Source organism: Danio aesculapii, chromosome 16, assembly GCF_903798145.1.
Source record: "Danio aesculapii chromosome 16, fDanAes4.1, whole genome shotgun sequence".
Classification (NCBI taxonomy): Eukaryota; Metazoa; Chordata; class Actinopteri; order Cypriniformes; family Danionidae; genus Danio; species Danio aesculapii.
In genome coordinates this window covers 11,147,266-11,171,475 of record NC_079450.1, presented here as the reverse complement: position 1 = coordinate 11,171,475, position 24,210 = coordinate 11,147,266, and the positions used below count along the sequence as shown (strand labels likewise).

Here is a 24,210-nt window from a genome sequence, read left to right as displayed (position 1 = left end):
TCTTGGGTTGTCATAACCCTGCATAATATTAATTTCAAAGTCAGAGGCACAATCCCAATTCTACCCCTTAACACTTCCCCCTTACCCCTTCTCCTCGTTTTGCACATTCACATGAAGTAGTAGGGGAGTCCCAATTCTCCTTAGCTTAAAAGGAAGGGCTCGATACCCCTTGAAACGGAGGTTTTAAGGGCCACACTTAAAACCAAGGGGTATTAAAATTTCCCAGAATACACCATCTACAACAGCAGCATGGCTGCACACGGAAGTCAGGAGATGCACAATTTAGTATTCATTATTATGAATTATTATGAATGAACAAGCAGATGCTTTAAAACATTCATAACCGTGTTTTACCATCATGCTTAAAAAAAAAACAATAAAAAAGCAACATTTTGTTCATAATAATAACTCCTGTATAGCTGTCCCACAACATACTTTCACTCGAAGAGAGGAGTGGTTGCAGACTCAGTGCCAAGTGCAGTGCAATCAGAGCTGCATGCAATGCTTTTTAATGGGCTCACCTCACTATACCCCCAACAGTGACGTCACCAGCTCAAGTGAGTGCATTGTGTCTGACGTTGCATCTCTGAGAGGTGCAATCTCAGCTTGCATCATAAAGCTGCATCCAGATACTATTGCACTCGAATACCCTGTCAGAAATTCTACAGTTATTGGCTAAGAATTAGCCTTTTACAGTGTCTGGTTTAACATTCGTGTGTTTACATAGATGAATATGAGCACAGTGTAAATGCACAGTGCAGTTATGATCATTGGCACATTATATTGTTATGATAACATGATATATGCCTTCAGTGATTTCCTCAAGATAAATACCAAAAAATAATGAAACTGGAGTAACCACACGATCATCGATCTCATATGAAATAAGAGCTTGTGATGACATATGATGAAGTGTGCAGGTGCTGTTGGGCCAAGGGGAAGGGGAAAGCGTACAAAAATAGAATTGGGCCTAAATGTATTTGTGGATTACATAATTTTTTAATGTAACAAATTAAATGTAAAATTTAGCTAAATACTAATTCAACATGAAAACCAAATAAAAGAGAAATGCGTTGAAAATGCAACAATTTTTAAGCCTTTCTAAGATCAATATTATTAGCCCCCTTAAGCAATATTTTTTCTTACATATGTGGACATAAAGTGGAATGAAATGCCATGTCTTACAGGACCATGCTGCTACATAAATAAACATAATCATACATATGAACACAACACTGGATGCACAGTTGAAGTCAAAATTATTAGCCCCCCTGTTTATTTTTTTCCCCCAATTTCTGTTTAATGGAGAGCAGATTTTTTCAACACATTTCTAAACATAATAGTTTTAATAACTCATTTCTAATAACTGATTTATTTTATCTTTGCCATGATGGCAGTAAATATTATTTGACTAGATATTTTTCAAGACACTTCTATACAACTTAACGTGACATTAAAGGCTTAACTAGGTTTATTTGGTTAACTAGGCAGGTTAGGGTAATTATGGCAAGTTATTGTATAATGATGGTTTGTTCTGTAGACAGTCGAAAAAATATTGCTTAAAGTGGCTAATAATTTTGTCCTTAAAATGGCTTTTAAAAAATTAAAAACTGCTTTTATTATTGCCGAAATAAATCAAATAAGACTTTCTCCAGAAGAAAAAATATTATCAGACATACTGTGAAAATTTCTTTGCTTTGTTAAACATTTAGGAAATAAATAAAAAAAAATTAAAACTTCACCTGTGTAAGATATTTTAAACCAATATATACTAACATACTGAACTACTAACTATACATATACTATAATTACTTAGATAAACTGAGAAATTGTGCAAGTACTTTTTTACACAGAACAGTATTGTGCAATATGTATTTAAATACAAAAATAGAATTGGGCCTAAATGTATTTATGTGGATTACATATAATTTTTTAATGTAACAAATTAAATGTAAAATTTTGCTAAATACTAATTCAGCATGAAAACCAAATAAAAGAGAAATGCGTTGAAAATGCTACAATTTTTTAAGCCTTTCTAAGATCAATATTATTAACCCCCTTAAGCAATATTTTTTCTGTTGTCTATACAGAACAAACCACTGTCATACAATAATTTCCCCAACTTGCCTAATTAACCTATAGTTAAGCTTTTAAATGTCACTTTAAACTGTATACTAGTATCTTGAAAAAGATTTAGTAAAATATTATGTACTATCATCATGGCAAAGATAGGCATATATCAGTTATTAGATTTAATATTAGATTTAATAACTGTTTAATGAGTTATTAAACTATTATGTTTAGAAATGTGTTGAAAAATCTTCTCTCCGTTATCAGAAATTAGGGAAAAATATACAGAGGGCTAATAATTCAGTAGGGCTTATAATTCTGACTTCAGCTGTTAGTTTCACCTATAATTTCCAAGTGTGAACGCAATATGTGGGGTGACAAGAGGTTACACTAAAAATAACACTGATGTCATACAAAGTAGCTGCAACGAGACAAGCAGATTGGACATTTTATGCCATTTTGTAGTGCTTGGAGAATTCATTTCCATATATTTGTGTTGAGAAAGCTGTGCATCCATCTCCCTGGTATCTTTCAGCTGACACATCTGACTGATTGCAGCTGTATTTTAATCCATAATTCAGTGATTGCACAGTAAAAAAACGAAAGAGGAAGATGATACATCCCCGGTTCGAGATAGGAGATTCTCCGGATCAGGATATAACCCGTAGCTTCACTGAAAATCATTTATTACGTGAGCAGCTGGAGACTGACAGTGATGTGATGTTGATAGAAGCAGACAGATCTCATCCTTCTTCAGTTTAGCTCCGCTGTTCTGCGTTCACGGATGGAGCAGGATGCCGCTGGAGGTGCGGGATGGTCGGCCAGGCGGTGGGGTGCCGTCAGGTAGGGCTGTGATCTATTAGTGCACCATTAGGGCTGAATGGACCGCACACCTGCCGCTCTCCTGACCTGTTTCTTTCCTCACCTGCCCTGTCAAACAGCTGGGCCAATGGAGGTGGTGCTGGCATATGGCAGATCCCCCCTGCTGTGCAGTTTGGGCTCACTTGCCAAGATTAGATTTAGAGGGGGAAATGCACAGAAATGGAAAATGTGCATGGAAAATTTCAACTGATGCAAAACACAGAACTCTCAAGACATGTCTGAGTTTATTTGTGTAGTTTGGGAAAATGTGTGCCTCAACACAAATGCACACACACATACAAATATACAGTATACTGTACATCAATGTATGTTGGTAACAAAAAAATATTTTATAATTAATTATTAAATAAAATAAAAATATAAAAATTTAAAGATTTTCAGTCCACCAATGAAAATGACAATAATATACTGATAATAAAATATCCAAAATAATTGCAATAAACATTGTCTACATACATTCGCCGGCCACTTTATTAGGTACACCTTAATAGTACAGGGTTGGACCGCTTTTGCCATCAGAACTGCCTTAATCCTTCGTGGCATAGATTCAACAAGGTACTGGAAATGTTCCTCAGAGATTTTGGTCCATATTACCATGATAGCATCACACAGTTGCTGCAGATTTGTTGGCTGCACATCCATGATGTGAATCTCCCGTTCCACCACATCCCAAAGGCATTCTATTGGATTGAGATCTGGTGACTGTGGAGGCCATTTGAGTACATTGAACTCATTGACATGTTTGAGATGATTCACACTTTATGACATGACATGTTATGGAAGTAGCCATCAGAAGGTAGGCACACTTTGGTCATAAAGGGATGGACATGGTCAGCAATACTCAGGTAGGCTGTGGCATTGACACGATGCTCAATTGGTACTAATGGGCCCAAAGTGTGCCAAGAAAATATCCCCCACACCATTACACCACCAGCCTGAGCCGTTGAAACAAGGCAGGATGGATCCATGCTTTCATGTTGTTGACGCCAAATTCTGACCCTACCCTTCTGACCCTATTTTCTCTTTATCAGACAATTCTCTGTAAACCCTAGAGATGGTTTTGCATGAAAATCCCAGTAGATCAGCAGTTTCTGAAGTATTCTGAAATGCACCAACAACCATGCTACAATCAAAGTCCCTTAAATCACCTTTCTTCCCCATTCTGAGGCTTAGTTTGATATGCAGCAGATCATCTTGATTGTGTCTACATGCCTAAATCTATTGAGTTGCTGCCATGTGATTGGTTAATTAGAAATTTGCGTTAACGAGCAGTTGGACAGTTTTACCTAATAAAGTTGCCGGTGAGTGTAATTTCTATATACAAATGAACTTTAATCGAGTTTAAATGTATCTGTGGTTTGCAAGGCTTTGTGCTTCTTTCTCTCATTTCCAGTATTAATACATTATTCAAAAGTTTGAAGTACTTAAGTAATTTAAAGTTTTAAGGTTTGCTAACATGGACCAGCCGTGAACAGTTGCAATTCACTAATGTTAACAAAGATTAAAGGGATAGTTCACTCAAAAATGAACATTACCTCACAATTTATTCTCCCTCGTGTCATTTTAAATATTTATTAGTTTCCTCTGTCTGTTGGACACAAAAGAAGATATTTTGAAGAATGCTGGTTGCTGATACCTACCAACTTCCATAGTAGGAAAATACTATGGAAGTCAATGGGTGCCAGCTAACAGCATTCTTTGCTGTTAAAATCACTTCTCCTCCACATCTTCTTTTGTGAAGAAAGAAACTCAAAGAGGTTTTGAACAAGTGAATAAATGATGACTGACTTTTCATTTTTGGGTAAACAATCCCTTTATTAAGTACTGCAACATGGTTCAAAATTGGTTTATATTATTTAATGTATTAGCCAATTGCATCTTACTGGTAAGTTTTACAATTATTATTATAATTTCTTTTATATCAAATCAGAGTAGTTTGTTTTGTAAAGTTCACCTCATATCTGGTTGCACACTTGTACCTCTTTAACAATAACTTGTTTAAAATCTCTAATGGAAAAAAATAGCCTAACACCATTGTAAATGTGTCCAGACACTGTTGTTCACTATATCCAGTGAAGGGCAGAAACTTGAGGCTTTTCTACTGACTGTCGATCCGTAGCAGCTCCATCTCCACCTGCTCTCTGCCTCTCTGACTGTGTTTTGTCCAGTTACTCTTCAGTGATGTGTGCCAGATAACATTGAAGCGGGTAATTGCTGCCAAGCCAACACAGTCGGCTCAGCTGAAAACTCTCACCTGTGTCCCACACATACTGTAGACGGGTTCAGTTTCATGAATCCAGCATGACTGTGACAGACTATGACTTTTTCCAGCTGCCTTAATATGTACAAGACTAGATTACTTTCAATGAGCAGATGTGACCTTACATGATAGAAAACTCACAAATAATATATTTGTTCATTGAAGATGTCACACCATTTAGCAGGAGAACAAATGAAGACTTATGTGACATTAGTATTATAACAAACCAGATAAATATTATAAATTATTAGCCCACTTTGAATTCTTTTTTCTTTTTTAAATATTTCCCAAATTATGTTTAACAAAGCAAGAACATTTTCACAGTATGTCTGATAATATTTTTTCTTCTGGAGAAAGTCTTATTTGTTTTACTTCGGCTAGAATAAAAGCAGTTTTTAATTTTCAAAAAAACATTTTAAGGTCAAAATTATTAGCCCCTTTAAGCTAACTTTTTTTTCGATAGTCTACAGAACAAACCATTATTATACAATAACTTGCCTAATTACCCTAACCTGTCTAGTTAACCTAATTGACCTAGTTAAGCCTTTAAATGTCACTTTAAGCTGTATAGAAGTGTCTTGAAAAATATCTAGTCAAGTATTATTTACTGTCATCATGGCAAAGATAAAATAAATCAGTTATTAGAAATGAGTTATTAAAACTATTATGTTTAGAAATGTGCTTAAAAAACTTCTCTCTGTTAAACAGAAATTGGGGGAAAAAATAAACAGGGGGGCTAATAAACTAAACTGCATAAACTGAGATTGTGCAAGTAGTTTTTTACACAGAACAGTATTGTGCAATATGTATTTAAATACCAAATACCAAAAGAGGTATTTAAGGTTGAAAAAGCAAGTGCAGCATGACTGTGTGGTACATTCACAAGTAAATATTGTTTTCCTTATTGAGTCTTGTTGAGATTGACTTCAAGTGTCTGGTGCAAATTGAGAGAAGAGTGTTTCATGACTAAACTAAAATTTGTCCAGGACTGACCTACATTGTAAATAATATCAGTTAAATAACAGTTGAGTGTTTTGCATTTATTTACGGTTGTGAATTGCATTATGGGACCTTGATCTCTGCTCTGTCAACTTTTGATGTTGAAAATTCAACTCTACAGTTTAACAAAGTGACTTTTAGATGTTTGAAATATCATAAGGTATGAGAAATAATATACTAGACTAGAATAGATATAGAATAGATATACGACACTTTATATAGAGAAATAAAATAACTAGAAATAGAGAAATAAAAGGTTACAGTATCGTTGTCACAGCCAAGCCAGGTTCTCCCTATTCACCAGAAATACCCCGCTCACTGTCACCTAAATCATGAAGATTCCTCTCATCTGAATACTGATCACTGAATACTGATCATCCCGCTCATAACTCCAGCTCCCCTCACTACCGAGAAGGACAAACACTCACGGTCAGTGAATCCTGTTACGACCTGTCTGTTTCCAGTTTATCTCCAGTGTCCAGTGTGTATTTCCTGATTTCTACTACTTCAGTTGCCATCATCAGTCTCCGATTATCTTCCATGTCTAAACCAATCAGAGTCTTATCTCCCATTCCCTTAGAGTCAGTTGAGTCACGCCATGGCGCATTTGCTATTTACATGACGGACTTTGTAAGTGGAAAAACTGAACACTTCACTAGCGAGAAAACAGATAAACAGAGCATCTGCAGTGCAAGGATAAAGAATGAGCCTCCTCCAATCAACCTTTACTTTCACTTTCTCTCTTTTGTGGATAATGAAACAGTGTTGTGCACACAGACATCCATTAGCCTATACATAATTAATTTAGTTTGTTAAGATTTGTTTCAAAACTATTTCTAAATTCAGTTCTTATTTCCAGCAAAAAAAATAAATGAACAATAATAACGAAGTGTGGTCAAAAAACTAAATAAAAACCAAATAAAAAAACAAATTTGTTATATCCAAATACACATGCTGTGCCCCATATGGTCCAAAACCTGACAGGTGGACAAGTCTAAGCTTGTTTTTAATAAAACAAATATAAATATGCATTTAATAAATACTACTTCTACTACTACTAATAATAATAATAACATTAAACAAGTGCAATCTGTCATTAATAAACTAAAAAAAGCCCCGCGAGAGGATGAAGGCAGTGGTTTTTATATTTATGTGGAAGGAATATTTTTAAAAATATTTTAATCCTTCAATTCTTTTTTATTTGTAAAGATATTTGCGTATTGCTGTACATCCTGTGTGTTTTAAGCAATGTGTAAGTGAGGCGCACAACTAACGCGCTCTGCGCTGGACAATAGACCTGCTCTTAGCTGGTCAATTGAACAGTTTATTTTAGTTCCTTAAAATAACAAATTGCCAACAATGCACCTTAACACACCTCTTTTCTAGACCAGAACACCCATGAGTTCACAGAGTGGCACAAATGGATTGACTATTTAAACAACGTGGCGGAAAATGGGAAAATTAGGGTTGCACTGGTCTGAAAATTGCACCATGTCGTGGAAACACGTCTTGCGCCTTATTGTGCTGGGTGTATGATAGGGCCTTATGAGTTTCTATTCATTCATTCATTCAACCATGGTGAACGGATGGAGAATAAAGGCTCTTGGTTTTGCACTCCTTTATTTCAGACATCGCGAGAATCTAGCTTCTCTCCCATGGTGCACGACAAAACTGAAAATTCTGTGCGACTGCCACAAGAGTGCATATTCCGACAGTCGTGTCCAAATGTTGTGTGCAGTGGAAAGGCGTCTTCATAAGCCACCTTTCCACTGTATATGACAAACGACAAGTGACAGACCAGAAGTCATTAATTTCCAATGGAGAGTAGTCCGGGAGCTGCGTGGAGTTCCAATCATCTCCAAATGCAGAAAATTTGGATCCAAATTGAGCTGCTAATCCATTAAAATATTAACTCATGCGACTAGACCGTATGCGACCAGCCTGGCCAGATGTGATGTATTCCAGTGTTGTCCAAGCAGATCCGTGCGCGCGATATGAGAAATTTTATTAAAAAAAAACATTTCTATTGAGTAATAAAAATATATATATATTTTAATGTTGTCTCCACATTTCCTCCCAATTTTTTAGCGGCCTTTGAATTTTTAGTATTCATTCATTCAACCATGGTGAACGGACGGAGAATATAGGCTCTTGCTTTTGCACTCCTTTATTTCGGACACCGTGAGAATTCAGCTTCTCCCCCATGGTACACGACAAAACTGAAAATTCTGTGCGACTGCCACAAGGGGGCGTATTCCGACAGTCGTGTCCAAATGTCGTGTGCCGGGCAAAGCGGCTTCATTCATACTCACAGCTCTGGTCTTCGTCTGTCCTGCTGTGACAACTGTAACATACCACACCAACCCAGACAATATATCACTTTAAACAATTGAAATTGTTCATAAAAGTCACTTTTTCAAGCTTTTTAATGTTAAAAGTTGTTGGGAAAAAGATCTAGATCCTATAATGCGATTCAAAAGCATAAATGAATGGGAAACAAAACATGAATTACAAAATATGGAAAACTGCTAATTTACGGATTTTTGTACAGTGTGTAACTACAGTGTTTGAGAGTCTACGACATTGTTCAGTACAAAATTGTTCTTCTCGATCTGGAAAAGACATTTTCGACCCACAAACACACTACATGGAAGGTAATATCCAGAAAACAAATCGCACCACCAGGCAGAGCGCACAATATTATCTCGCAGCCAGCTGCGCACAGCACTGTCAATCCCTTCAGATGCTCTTGTGTAATAAATCTGCGTTAGTCTAGTCTCTCTGTGTGCAATGCAGAAAAAGTGTCCCATAATACATCTGGGTCATGTGACTTTAGCCGAGTGACAAGGCCACCTCTGAAACATTTTAGCTGCTTCCCACAGGGCTCAGTGTCTGATCCTCTCTTGCCCCGCTCATTTATCACTCCAGACTGTAGGTAATCGCCTCCTTTATAGCCGCGCTCTCCATATCCCGATCCTATCTCCCTCTGGATATCAGCGGTGAACACTGGAGAGACAGCTAAGCAACCCCTGTGCTATTGGAAGGCAAACCATCGCTGCACTGTAAAAAAATATCCGTAAATTAGCAGTTTTACGTATTTTGTGATTCAAACAACTTTTAACCTTGAAAAGTTTAACATTTTTAATAGTGTAAAGTTATATATTGTCTGGGTTGGTGTTATATACAGTGCATCCGGAAAGTATTCATAGCGCTTCACTTTTTTTTTTTTTACATATTTTTGTGTTACAGCCTTTTTCCAAAATGGATTAAATTAATTTATTTCCTCAACAAAAAAGGCTGTTGAAATAAAAGAAATCCACCATTTCTCTTACTTTTGTGCTATTACGGAGCCATGTGCACCCACTGACAAGTAAAGACTGCTTTCTTTCTCTTTCTCTCTCGAAAGTCTCTCTAAAGTGCCAAAGCATTTTAGATGTTTATAAAGTATGTAATATATTAACATCATTAAATTTATAAAAATATAAAGCAAATGATAAATAAGTATTAGAAAAACTGAACAAAAAATAGACATTATTGCTAAAAATTATAATAATTACTGGAATAAAAATTGTAGATTATTTAAATAAGGCAAATTAGTTGATTAGCCATTTATAGCAAATATTTTGCAGTCCTTATAGATGTCATTTTGTTCTCTCCGAGTATATAGTAAAGTTTATCAAAGTCGTTTAGTAAATGATTAATCATTTAATGTTTCTCTTGTGGCTGCAAACACAGCAACTTTAGAAAGCTAAGGTAAAACCTGAATCCTGGACATTTTAGGACATTCAGAAACTACGGTCTGACTCATTTTGGCGGAAAAGGCGCGTCTCTGTCTGTCTCTGTAGAGCACATGAGATTGTCTGAGTGAGAGACAGATCGCGCACACAGATCAAGCAGTAGGAAACGTACAGAGCGGGAGAAGATTTCCAATGGTTAATCGATCGCAAATGGTTAGCTCTCTTGGACGGATCCAAAAAAGTGTAAAAGGATGATAATAATAGTATTATTCATGTGTCACCACCAAATATACTTGGGCAGCCATTAATATACCTGGCCGGCCCGCCCAAGTAAACTCTACGTATGTGTGGGAAGCACTGACATATGCTGGATAAGTTGGCGGTTCATTCTGCTGTGGCGACCCCTGATTAATAAAGGGACTAAGCTGAAACGAAAATGAATGAATGAATTATTGCTTATACGTTATATTATTCCAAACTACTGAAATGTCAATAAAAGTCACTTTGTTAAACTGTAGAGTTGAATTTTCATTATCAAAAGTCGACAGAGCAGACGTCAACATCCCATAATGCAATTCACAACCGTAAATAAACGGAAAACGCTTAAAATACTGAAACCGTTAATTAAGAGATATGTTTTTATAGTGTGGGATGTTTTCCTCGGCCTGCTTGCGGACGCCGAGCTCACAGAGATGAATGAACGTTAGGAAGAATCCCCATGAGATGCAGCCCCATACTGAGCCTTAAATAAACACATTAAACACACAAGTTTGCAATTATTTTCTCCCCTCACTCCCCCCCCTCCCAAACACACACCACTGCTTTATTATTTCTAGGAATCTGGGGTCTCGACAGGACTTGTATTTATAATGGAGGTTTCCAACTGGTGTATCGTGGAGCTCTGTGTGTTGGACTCAGCTGGCTATATTGAACTCACTTTTCTTTCTGGCCTCCTGCAGGTTCACCCTTTGTTGATGCGCGAGCGGCGCTCCGAGTCGCACAGGAACAAGCTGCTGCGACGGACGGTCAGTGTGCCTGTGGAGGCCAGGCACCATCCTGAAATGGGTGAGTCGCACACGTCCTGGTCTGCATTCCGGTCTGATGCGCTGACATATTCACTTTCAATTCACGAGTCAAAGATTCTTAGTTAAATGGGATTCAGCAAGAATTAACTTTAATATATCAGAACATGTTGACGTACAGCAAACTTTAAAGTTCCATTGCTATTCACATTCTGATTATATGCGCTAAACTTTAGCTTTATTCTTATCTATGCTCTGATTATATAAATGTATTTTATATTTGTATATAAAATGTATTTACTCATATCTATGTCTGGATAAACTTGCAGTTTTATTTATATATATTCACATATATTCATTTTTTCATCTCATATATTCAAAATTGGACAGTATTATATTCTGATTTTATTATATTCAACAATATTGTTCAGTTTTATGCATATCTATGTTCTGACTAAATTACAGTGCATCCGAAAAGTATTTATATGGCTTCACAATTTTTTATGCTACAGCCTTATTCTATGATGGATTAAATTCATTTATTTCCTGAACATTCTACATACAATACCCTCATAATGACAGTGTGAAAAAAGACTTTTTGTAATTGTTGCAAATTTGTTAAAAATAAAAAACCTGAAAAATCATATGTACATAAGTATTCACAGCCTTTGCTTAATGCTTTGTTGATGCACCTTTGGCAGCCTCAAGTCTTTTTGAATATGATGCCACAAGCTTGTCACACCTGTCTTTGGGAATTTTTACCCATTCCTCTTTGCAGTAGCTCTCAAGCTCTTTCAGGTTGGGTGGGAAGTGACAGTGTACAGCCATTTTCAGATCTCTCCAGAGATGTTCAATAGGATTTGGGTCTGGGCTCTGGCTGGGCCACTCAAGGACATTCACCGAGTTGTTGTGAAGCCACTCCATTGATATTTTGGCAGTGTGCTTTGGGTCATTGTCCTGCTGGAAGATGAACAGTCACCCCAGTCTGAGGTAAAGAGCACTCTGAAGCAGGTTTTCATTCAGGATGTCTCTGTACATTGCTGCTTTCATCTTTTCCTCTGTCCTGACTAGTCTTCCAGTTCCTGCTGCTGAAAAACATCCCCACAGCATGATGCTGTCACCACCATGCTTCACTGTAGGGATGGTATTAGCCTAGTGATGAGCGGTGCCTGGTTTTCTCCAAATGTAACGCCTGGATTCACCCCAAAGAGTTCAATTTTAGTCTTATCAGACCAGAGAATTTTGTTTCTTATGGTCTGAGAGTCCTTCAGATGCCTTTTGGCAAATTCGAGGCGGGGAGTGGCTTCTGTCTGTCCACTCTACCATACAGGCCTGATTGGTGGATTGCTGCACAGATGGTTGTCCTTCTGTAAGGTTCTCCTCTCTGCACAGAAGAACACTGGAGCTCAGACAGAGTGACCATTGGGTCCCCGATCACCTCCGTGAATAAGGCCCTTCTCCCCCGATCACTGAGCTTAGATGTTCGGTCAGCACTAGGAAGAGTCCTGGTGGTTTCAAACATCTTCAACTTATGGATGAGGTCACTGTGCTCATTGGAACTTTCAGAGCAGCAGAAATTTTTTTGTAACCTTCCCCAGCCTTGTCTCGGAGGTCTACAGAAATTCCTTTGTCTTCATGCTTGGTTTGTGCTTTATGTCAACGTATCAACAATCAACCCTGGGACCTTATATGGACAGGTGTATGCCTTTTGAAATCATGTCCAATCAACTGAATTCACCACAGGTGAACTTCAATTAAGCTGCTGAAACATCTCGAGAATGATCAGTGGAAACAGATTGTACCTGAGCTCAATTTAGAGCTTCACGGCAAAGGCTGGGAATACTGATATAAATGTGATTTTTCAGGTTTTATATTTTTAATAAATTTGCAACAATTTCAAGAAATCTTTTTTCACATTGTCATTATGGGGTATTGTGTGTAGAATAATGAGGAAATAAATTAATTTAATCCATTTTGGAATAAAGCTGTAACATAAAAAATGTGCAAAAGTGAAGTGCTATCAAAACTTTACGAATGCACTGTATATGCAACAACCTTTACAGTTTTATACACATCAGAATCAGAATCAGTTTTATTGCCACATATAAATTTAGATTTTTTTACATCAGACTTTGCAGTTTTATTCATATCTATATTTTTTGTTATATACAACAAACTTTACAGTTTTGTTCAGGGTGCGAATTACTGGTGGGTTTAGGGCATTGACCCTCCCAACTAACGCTATTAAATGACCCCCTGTAATTAAATTGCTTCTGAGGACATCAAAGAAAGATGTGTGGGGGGTCAACACTTAAATAGGAAGAAAGTTTTAAAGTTTTAATTAAAATTCTCTCTGATCTGTCTCTTATAATAATATTCAAAATTAAAGTGATAGGTAATATAAATATACATTTGACCACCCCTATAATGATTCACACCATTGCGAATGCATAATTGCACCAGCAGATCTAGCACCTATGGCACCTGTGGACAGTGTTCACAAGTAAGATGTTTGTATATGCATATAGCTTAAAAGTAACATAAAAATTAGACAAATAGTTTGTACAATTTGATCTACAGTAACCTCTAAAATAGCTAATCAGAGTTTACTGTAGGTCAGAGTACAATAAATATCTCTCAAAACACAGAAAATCTAAATACGTTTTATTAATAAATTAGTAATTAAAAATAAATACATACATTTGATTCTCTGAAGCATCTATTACACAAACTAACATTACAGACCCCCCAATCATCAATAATCCGCACCCTTGTTTTATACATATCTACAGTATATTTTGATTATATGCAGCAATCTTTACAGTTTTATTCCTATTTATTTTATGATGACGCGCACCAAACTTTACAGTGATTTTCCTATTCATATTTTCACTATACGTGGCCAAACTTTAGATTTATAAATATTATAAATATTTTCAATATTATAAATATTCTGAGGATGTTCCCCAAGGTTTAGTTTTATTTCTGTCTTTATTCTGATAATTTATGCCAATTTTACTGTTTTATTCCTAAAGACCATTTCAATGTGGTTGTGTCATTGGCCCATGAACATTTCCTGCTTGTTATCAAACCAATTCATAGCTGTAACAAGAGGCAATTCAATCATAACTTAATGTTAAAACGGCTATAATAACATTATTTATCAATATGGGGCTCTTGTTTGGTTTCTCGGAAGCTATATTAAAAATGTAAAACAGGAAATACCTTGGGACCATTGTTTTTGTTTACATCCCTCAAAATGGTCTATATGTATCAATATTCTGATTACATCTGCCAAACATTACAGTTTCATTGCTATTTATATTTTGATTATTTCTGCCAAACTGATTTATTCCTATCTGTATTCTTATTGCATCCTCCAAATTTTACAGTTTTAATTCCTTTATAATTTAATTATTTATAATTTTTTTATTCTGATTAAATCTGCCAAACATTTCATTTAGATATATTAGATATATCGAATATAGCACATGATGATCTGCACCAAGCTTTACAGTTCTATTCCTTTCTATATACTGACGACGCACACTAAACAGTTTTTCCTCTCCATATTCTCTATATTTTAAATACACCTGGCAAACTTTACAGATTTATTCCTTCTGTATACTCTGTGGATATACAATCCACTTTACAGTTTTATTCCTGTCTATATTCTGATTATTTATGCCAGATTTTAAAAATGTATTCCTGTTTATATTTTTGTTATGTGTGGCAAACTAATGTTTTGAGAAGATTGTGTTACGAGATCTCACAATATTAAAATGTGACTGTATTTCCCATCAAGTTGAAAAGCAGTCTCGTGATAACACCATGACATACTGAGAGGTTGAAATTAGCGTAGAAGATGTCACAGCTACTAATTTGGAAACTGAGGATTTAAATCCTGGTTTGACACCCTGGTTTACACCTCTTAAAAGAACCAGCTAAACTCACACACAGAATATCACACACATAATTCAATGACAGAGCCTCAATACACTAAATAGCAAGTTATTTTTCATTCTTTGTTTATAAGAGTAAAGTAGGCATTCTCTTCACAGTAATGTACTGATAACAAACAAATCAGACACTAACACAGCCTAGGCCAGTGGTTACTAAAGAGGGGATGGGGGGGGGAGGGTGTCACTTGGTTATTTCCAAAACTCAAATACATTTTTAATAAACTATTAAAATTACTATATTTTTTACGTTGCCTACAGAAGATTAAAATTCATTCATTCATTTTTCCTTTGGCTTATTCACCTTATTAATCAGGGGTCGCCACAGCGGAATGAACCGCCAACTTATTCAGCATATGTTTTACACAGCGGATGCCCTTCCAGCTGCAACACAGTACTGGGAAACACCCATACACACTCATTCACACACACATACACTATGGCCAATTTAGTTTTATTCAATTCACCTATAGGGCATGTATTATTTCTGTCATGTTTCAACTGGTGCAAACAGTAGAATTGCTTTTCACTGCAAATCTCGTCACGTAGCGTGTTGTTTGGACACAGGGTTACAGTAATACAATAAACATTATTTATCAAAATTAGATGTAAAATAATACTTTGAAGTACATAACTAAATAGAAAAAAATTACCTTAATAATAAGGCATATAAACGGAAGTGTCATGCACAGAGTTTTGTGAAAGTCAATTCACAATTATATAAGCTTTATATAAATTAAGTTGGGCGACGCAGTAGCTCAGTAAGCAGTGCTGTCGCCTCAGAGCAAGAAGGTCACTGATTCAAGAGCCGGCTGGGCCGGTTGGCATTTCTGTGTGGAGTTTGCACGTACTCCCTGTGTTGGCGTGGGTTTCCTCCAGGTGCTCTGGTTTCCCCCACAGTCCAAAGACATGCGCTATAGATGAATTGAATAAACTAAATTGTCCATAGTGCGTGTGTGTAATTAAGTGTGTATGGCTGTTTTCCAATACTGGGTTGCGGCCGGAAGGGCATCCGCTGCGTAAAACATATGCTGGAATAGTTGCCGGTTCATTCCGCTGTGGCGACCTCTGAGAAACTGATAGAGATTACAAATTGAGTTACTTTTAGTAATGGAATTTATAGCAGTATAAAAAGTGTTATAACATCCCAAAAAGGTTATGCACTTTAAGAATGAGATGGTGATCTGGCTTTAAGCAACTCTTATGGTCAGAAGCTATTAAATAAGAAGCTAAGATGCCCAGAAATAATTAATTGAAAAGATTAATATATATATATATATATATATATATATATATATATATATATATATATATATATATATATATATATATATATATATATATATATATATATATATATATATATATACACAATAAGGAAACTTACTGTTAGTCAGGTTAGAGTTTTTACTGTAGAATTTTTATTGTTGAAAACATGGCAGTGTTTTCCAGTGTAGATGGATATGCAAATATTTGCTGCACCCTTTTCTCTCTTTAACAAAATGAAATGGCCTGGATCTGCCTGGTGAATATCAGTCTATGCGAGGTGTTGAACGAGGTGGCCCTCTGCTGATCATCCCAGACTCTTTACACAGTTTCAGTGTCAATGATCTGGGATTCACACACACTTTCCGGCAAGAGCTGCTCACAGCCATACTGTACTGTAAGTTCTGATAAATGTGAGCGACACAAGGCCTCAAGACCACCAGATGCTTTCCAGGCCATGAGGGTTGAGAACTATTGAATGGGATTGATCTCATGGCATTAATTAACTGACAAGACATGCTATTTCAGTGAAGTATAGATTCATTGTTCATAGAATCATGACACAGTGACCTATTTTGAAGGGTCGTTTCCTCTGTGCTTAGTTTGCACTGTGTGTAGACTTTCAGGGTGTGAGTATTGTAAGTATTGTATTATTTATCGCAGCTCTGTTCCAAACCATTGTGAGCTGCACTTATAACCACTGCAAAACTCCTTTCCTTAATAAGTGCTGTCACTTTTTTTCTGTTTGTAGTGTAAAAATCCTCACAATTAGACATAAGAATTGGTTAAACAGTTAAGAAGAAATCTAAATGTTATTCATATAACTTGAACTCACATTCATTTATAATTATTTTTGCTCATTATGATATCTTAAGGAGTGTGTGGAGTGGTGTGATTGCTCACAGCTTATCTTGAACATCACTAAAACCAAAGAGATAGTGATGATTTTTCTATAGTAAGCAGAGGGACCTGGCTACAGCAGTTACCACCGACAATTATGAAAACCTGTGAAGCTAGTTAAGGAGTATAAATATTTGGGTACTATCTTCGACTGCCAGCTGAAATTCAATTCTAACACTGAGGAGATTCTTAAGAGGTGCCAGCAGCAGCAGTCTCTCCTTAGGAAACTCAGGCCCAATCCAAATTCTACCCCTTAACCCTTCCCTTTACCCCTACCCCTCGTTTTGCGCGTTCCTGTGAAGGGCAAGGGGTGTCCCAATTCTCTTTAGGTTTAAGGCGTAGGGTTAAGGGGAAGGACTAGATAGCCCTTGGAACGGAGATTTTTTAGGACCACACTCGAAACCAAGGGGTAAAAAAATTTCCCAGAATACACCATCTACAATGGCAGCATGGCTGCACACTGAGTTCAGGAGATCCACAAATTAGTATTTTTTGTCATTATTATGAATTTATACAAGAAACAAGCACATGTTTTAATACATTCATAACCGCGCTCATGTTTTACCGTCATGCTTAAAAAATATATATATTTCAATATCTATAATCCCTAATAATAACACCTGTACAGCAGTCTTACAACATTCTGACACTCGATGACACTCGAATATCCCTGCCAGAAAAGTCTAGTGGGTGGGAATGAGCTTTTTACAGTGTCTGCTATAATGTTAATGTTGTTTTTGTGTGATTACATAGATGAATATGGCCACTGTGTAAATACACAGTATAATTACGATCTTATTTCCACATTATATCATTATGATAACATGATATTGTTGCCTTCAGTGATTTCCTGAAGATAAATAACAAAGAAATTGCGCAACTGGAATAACTACAGCAGTCGCGATCGTCTGATCTCATATGAAGCATGAGATCGCGATGTCATATGATGACGTGTGCAGGGGCTGTAGTGCTGTGCCATTTCTTAAGGGTAAATTTTGAAGCCCTTCCCCTTCACGCTCGCGTTTAAGGGCCAAGGGGAAGGGGTAGGGCTACAAAAATAGAATTGGAATTGGGCCTTAGTTCCTTTGGAGTCTTTAAAGACATTCTGTTGTCCTTTTATTATTCTTTTATAGAGAGTGTTGTTACATTTTCCATTTCTTGTTGGTTCCATTCGATTAATTTACAGAATAGTAACCAGGTACAAAGTGTTGTAACAGTGTGATCTAGGATTATTGGATTGCCTGTTAGATCTCTTTCATGCAAATGTGATCACCAGACTGTTAGGTTAGCAAGCAAGATTATAAAGGACCACTCACACATTCTCCTTTCAGCATTTGAGTTGCTGCCCTCTGGATGACAGTTTCGTTGTGCTAGATAAGTTGGCGGTTCATCCCCCTGTGGCGACCCCTGATAAATAAAGGGATAAAGGGACTAAGCTGAAGGAAAATTAATGAATAAAAGCATTTTTAAAACATTTTAAGGGTAATATTATTATCCCCTTAAGCAATTTTTTGTCATCATGGCAAAGATAAAATAAATCAGTTATTAGAAAAGAGTTATTAAAACTATTATGTTTAGAAATGTGTTGAAAAAAATCTTCTCTCCGTTTAACAGAAATTGAAGGAAAAATATAAAAGAATAAAATTTTAAGAGGAGGGCTAATAATTATGACTTCAACTACATATATATATATTATATAAGCGTATACGTATATATTACATAAGCTGTATAAATGAGTAATAAATAAACAAGTCTTTTAACATCCATAGCATTATGCACTACTTTAAGAATGAGTTGGTTATTTGGCTTTAAGCAATTGTTATGGTCAGAAGCTATTAGATAAGAAGCTGAGATGCCCTGAAAGGAATTAATTGAAAAGAAAATTCAGAAAGCATCCATCCGTGTTTCTCTTCAGATGTAGTGTACTCTCACTGGTGCAGTCTATTTGTTGTTGTTGTTGTTGTTTTTTTGTCCTGCCTTAGGCGTCAGCATTAATTGAAGACTAAGTAATAAACAAGCACTTAAAGCTTTGCTTTAATTTTGGTTGTTAATTTCAATTTGCATTTGTAAGCAAATCAACACTGCAGTGGCTCTTGTGTGCTGACAATCTGAGTTTGCCAAGATCCAGGCCATAACATCCACCACAAGGTAATGTTTATTAACAGTAGAATATACAGTTGAAGTCAGAATTATTAGCCCTCCTAAATTATTACCCCCCCCCCCTCCCTTTCTTACCCCCCCCCCCCTTTCTCTGTTTAACAGAGAGATGATTTTTTTCAACACATTTCTAAACATAATATGTTTTATAACTAATTTCTAATAACTGATTTATTTTATCTTTTGACATGATGACAGTACTAGATATATTACTAGATATTTTCAAAATACTAGTCTTCAGCTTAAAGTGACATTTAAAGGCTTAACTAGGTTAATTACGTTAATTGGGCAAATTAGGGTAATTAGGCAAGTTATTATATAACGATGGTTTGTTCTGTAGACAATAAAAATATATTGCGTAAGGTGGCTAATAATGTTGACCTTAAAATGATTTTTTTTAAAATCAAAAACTGCTTTTATTCTAGCTGAAATAAAACTTTCTTCAGAAGAAAAAATATTATCAGACACACTGTGAAAATTTCTTGCTCTGTTAAACATCATTTGGGAAATATTTTAAAAAGAAAACAAAAATCACAGGTAAGTATTCAACTGTAAGTGCTATCTTTTTTTTATTTATTTATTTTTTACATGTAACAGGTTGTGCGCGGGGTCTTAAAATGTCTTACGTTTCAAAAACAAAATTTTAGGCCTTAAAAAGTCCTAAATTCATTGAAATATTGTTCTGTGTCCTAAATCATTTTAAACAGGTCTTAATTTTCCTCTCTCCAAGGAAAGCTATCGACATCCAACAAATCACCAACAATCCATCTTAATAAAATCAAGGAAAGAAAACTAAAAACAATTACACAGTTCCTCATGATAATAACAGAGCAATATATCCCTTTATGTTATCTTTCAGTTATACAAAAACTCTTTACAGAATTAATAGGTAATAGACACAATATTTATAAACAAGCATAAAACTTAATGTTTTATAACAGAAATGCATTAGGTTGAAAAGAAGTTATACGCAATCAATTTTGACCAAAATCCAACAAGTAGTTGAAGTCAGAATTATTAGCCCCCCTTTGAATTTTTTTTTTCTTTTTTAAATATTTCCAAAATGATGTTTAACAGAGCAAGGAAATTTTCCCAGTATGTCTGATAATATTTTTTCTTCTGGAGAAAGTCTTATTTGTTTTATTTTAGCTAGAATAAAAGCAGTTTTTAATTTTTTAAAAAACATTTTAAGGTCAAAATTATTAGCCCCTTTAAGCTATATAATTTTTCAATAGTCTACAGAACAAACCATCATTATACAATAACTTGCCTAATTACTCTATCCTGCCTAGTTAACCTAATTAACCTAGTTAAGCCTTCAAATGTCACTTTAAGCTGTATAGAAGTGTCTTAAAAAATCGAAATATCTAGTTATATGAGTTATTTAAACTATTATGCTTAGAAATGTGTTGAAAAAAATCTTCTCTCCGTTAAACATAAATTGCGGAAAAAAATAAACTAATAAATCAGGGGGGTTAATAGTTCTAACTTCAACTGTATATATTTTTGACTACTTATGTAATTGCCTTCACAATAAATATGCTTTTTTTTTACAAGGTTAATTTGTCATAAAAAAAGAAATATTATGTTGAAAAAAGTGTATACAGCTAGAGTGTTCTTGTTTTGACACATTTGACATTTGACACATATGTCGCTAAGAAATAATGACTTTTTTTTTGGCAAGCATAAAGCATTAAAGCATTAGAAATAATCATTAGTGTTTAGCCTCGTATACTGTAAGTCTAAAGTTTCATTCATAATGGTCTGAAAAGGTCTTAAAAAGTCTTAAATCTGACTTGATGAAACCTGCAGAAACCCTGTGTTAGTGAGAAGGGCATTTGTGTGTAAAACTATTCTGTCTATTCTATTTTGCTGATGCAGTGCACACCTTTTGACCTCATCGACACCCAATGCCTTTTGTTCTTGCAAACAGCCATCTGATTTTTGCTCTATTTCTCAGCAAACTTTATTAGACTTTTATAGACTTCTTTTATAGTATATTCTTTGGCAGTATAAATCCCATCCACTTTAATTGTGTTGTAAAAACCGCTTGGACATCCGAAACTTGTATTTCAATGACTGGGATGAATTTAAGTTGACTTTGGAGCCACTTGAGGAAGTAAATGCTGACAAAATATTAATGTTTGGCCTTAAATAAATAATACTTCTAGTAATAGTAATAGCTAAATTACATTTCATAGCACATACAGTAAGGAATTTCATCTTGACAAAAATCTATCTTGAAAATACCACGCACAATAATTTCACATTATTATGAAAATAGTTCTAGGCGGATAAATGAATTACTGGGATATGGCAAGATATTTAGTCACACGAGAAAATGAGTCACATTAATGAATAAAATTCCCCAGTATTTGGGATGGCAGAACATATTGCTCTCAGCTAACTAACTGGGCGAAAATTTTGAGGCATTAGGTAATGTATTATTCAGATGTCTTCATCAGAATAGTGTTGGAACCATATTCAACCTAAAATGGCAGTTCTGTCATCATTCATTTCATTATGATGCTCCAAAACGATGAAAAATCTGTAGAGAGTTTAATGAATACAGCTATCAGGCATAATGAAGAAAAACCCAGTCGTATGACTGCAAAGATTGGAGTAATGATGCTGAAAATTTAGATTTGCATTAAAGGAATAGGGTGGCACAGTGGCTCAGTGGTAAGCACTGTCACCTCTTAGTAAGAAGGTCGCTGGTTCGAGTCCTGGCTGGGCCAGTTGGTTTTGGTTGCAAATAACAGTACAATGGCAAGCGCGTCAAGTATGAAAGCCTCTTGTATGAAAGCCAGCCGTACATTATAAACTGTGATGGTTGGGTTTAGGGTTAAGGAAGGTGTAGAGGTAAATAACTGACAGTTGGGTGTAGGGTTGGGGGAAGTGTAGACATTATTAACTATGATGGTTGGGTTAGGTTTGGGGAAGGTGTAGACGTTAATAACTGTGATGGTTGGGTTTAGGATTGGGGTAGGTGTAGATGTTAATAACTGTGATGGTTGGGTTTAGGGTTGGAGTAGGTGCAGGGGCGTAGCAGACATTTTAAAAGTGGGGGGACGCCTGTATGAGATCATATGTTCATATAATTATTAATGACCTGTTTCTAAATGGTCCGTCTCTAAAAATGATGGGGACGGATCCCCCCTTTCCCCCCCGTTTGCTACACCCCTGCGCCCACCCACTTCCCTAAACCCAACTGACAGTGTTTTCAAAAGCACTGACTGACCCGCCCACCCACTTCCTTAAACCCAACTGACAGTGTTTTCAAAAGCACTGACTGACCCGCCCACCCACTTCCTTAAACCCAACTGACAGTGTTTTCAAAAGCACTGACTGACCCGCCCATCCACTTCCCTAAACTCAACTGACAGTGTTTTCAAAAGCACTGACTAACCCGCCCACCCACTTCCTTAAACCTAACTGACAGTGTTTTCAAAAGCACTGACTGACCCGCCCACCCACTTCCCTAAACCCAACTGACAGTGTTTTCAAAAGCACCAACTGACCCGCCCACCCACTTCTCTAAACCCAACTGACAGTGTTTTCAAAAGCACCAACTGACCCGCCCACCCACTTCTCTAAACCCAACTGACAGGGTTTTCAAAAGCACCAACTGACCCGCCCACCCACTTCTCTAAACCCAACTGACAGAGTTTTCAAAAGCACCAACTGACCTGCCCACGGTGGCGTAGATGTTAATAACTATGATGGTTGGGTTTAAGGTTGGGGTAGGTGTAGACATTAATAACTATGATGGTTGGGTAAAGTGTTGTGGTAGGTAAATACATTAATAACTGTGATGGTTGGGTTTAGGGTTGTGGTAGGTATAGATGTTAATAACTGTGATGGTTGGGTTTAGGTGTGAAGTAGAGGTAGACGTAAATAACTAAAGAACATTATAAAATGTATTAAAGCAAATAAAAGAAACGGTAGTAATATTTCACAATATTATAATTTTACTGTTTCCCAGTTTTGGGTTGCGGCTGAAAGGGCATCCGCTGTGTAAATCATATGCTGGATAAGTTGGCGGTTCATTCCGCTTTGTCGACCCCTGATGAATAGAAGGAATTAAGCCAAAGTAAAATGAATGAATGAATGAATGAATTGATTCAATTGTCCTGATTTAGAGACTTATTTTAAAAACTTTTAAAAACAGGCTACACTCTTAAAAATTAAGATGCTTTATTAACATAAATGGTATTGCACAAACATTTTTAAAGGGTTATCAAAACATTATTTATACCCACATTTAAAAACAAACCTATTAACAACTGTTCTCTGAAAGTGTTTGTTTTGTTTTCTCTATGGCATTGCAGCACCTCATTTAACCCCAGTTTAAATAATGAGAATGTTAGTTGTTTTGGTCAATCAAACCTTTAAGTGGAATTTTTGTCTTCATTGCACACCGGGTATGAAAGTGTCATTTTAAGTAGTCTTTCTTGGGCTATTTTTGGCAGAGCGCATCACAACAAGTACATTCAGTTCTTGTTTTAAATCAGATTCTTGAGAGTCTTTATGCAGATCGTACTGCTGTTTTAACCACTCAGAGTTCAGACTTTAGTTAAAAAAAAAGTAATGCTACATCTGGTGGGGAAAAAAAGCATCTACACTACAGACAATTGTAAAAACAAATAAATAAATGATCAAAAATTATATATATATATAAAAATATAAAAATTATATATTTAAAAATATAGATAGATAGATAGATAGATAGATAGATAGATAGATAGATAGATAGATAGATAGATAGATAGATAGATAGATAGATAGATAGATATACACTGTAAAAATAAAAATATAAATATAGATATACACTGTAAAAAATTTATCCGTAAAATTTACGGTAAAAAAAACTGCAGCTGTGGTTGCCAGTATTTTACCGGTTAAAATACAGTACAAACCGTAAAAGTAATTACTCATTTTTACAGTAAACTACCATA

At 35.8% G+C, this 24,210-nt stretch overlaps 1 protein-coding gene across 1 annotated transcript in view; it reads left to right on the top strand.

Moving 5' to 3' along the window:
* Positions 1–24,210, top strand: part of syngap1b (synaptic Ras GTPase activating protein 1b) — a 297,039-nt gene that overhangs the window by 66,548 nt on the left and 206,281 nt on the right. The window contains exon 3 of the mRNA XM_056475755.1: positions 10,908–11,013. Coding sequence (XP_056331730.1) covers positions 10,908–11,013 — 106 coding nt within the window. The remainder of the gene's footprint in view (positions 1–10,907; positions 11,014–24,210) is intronic.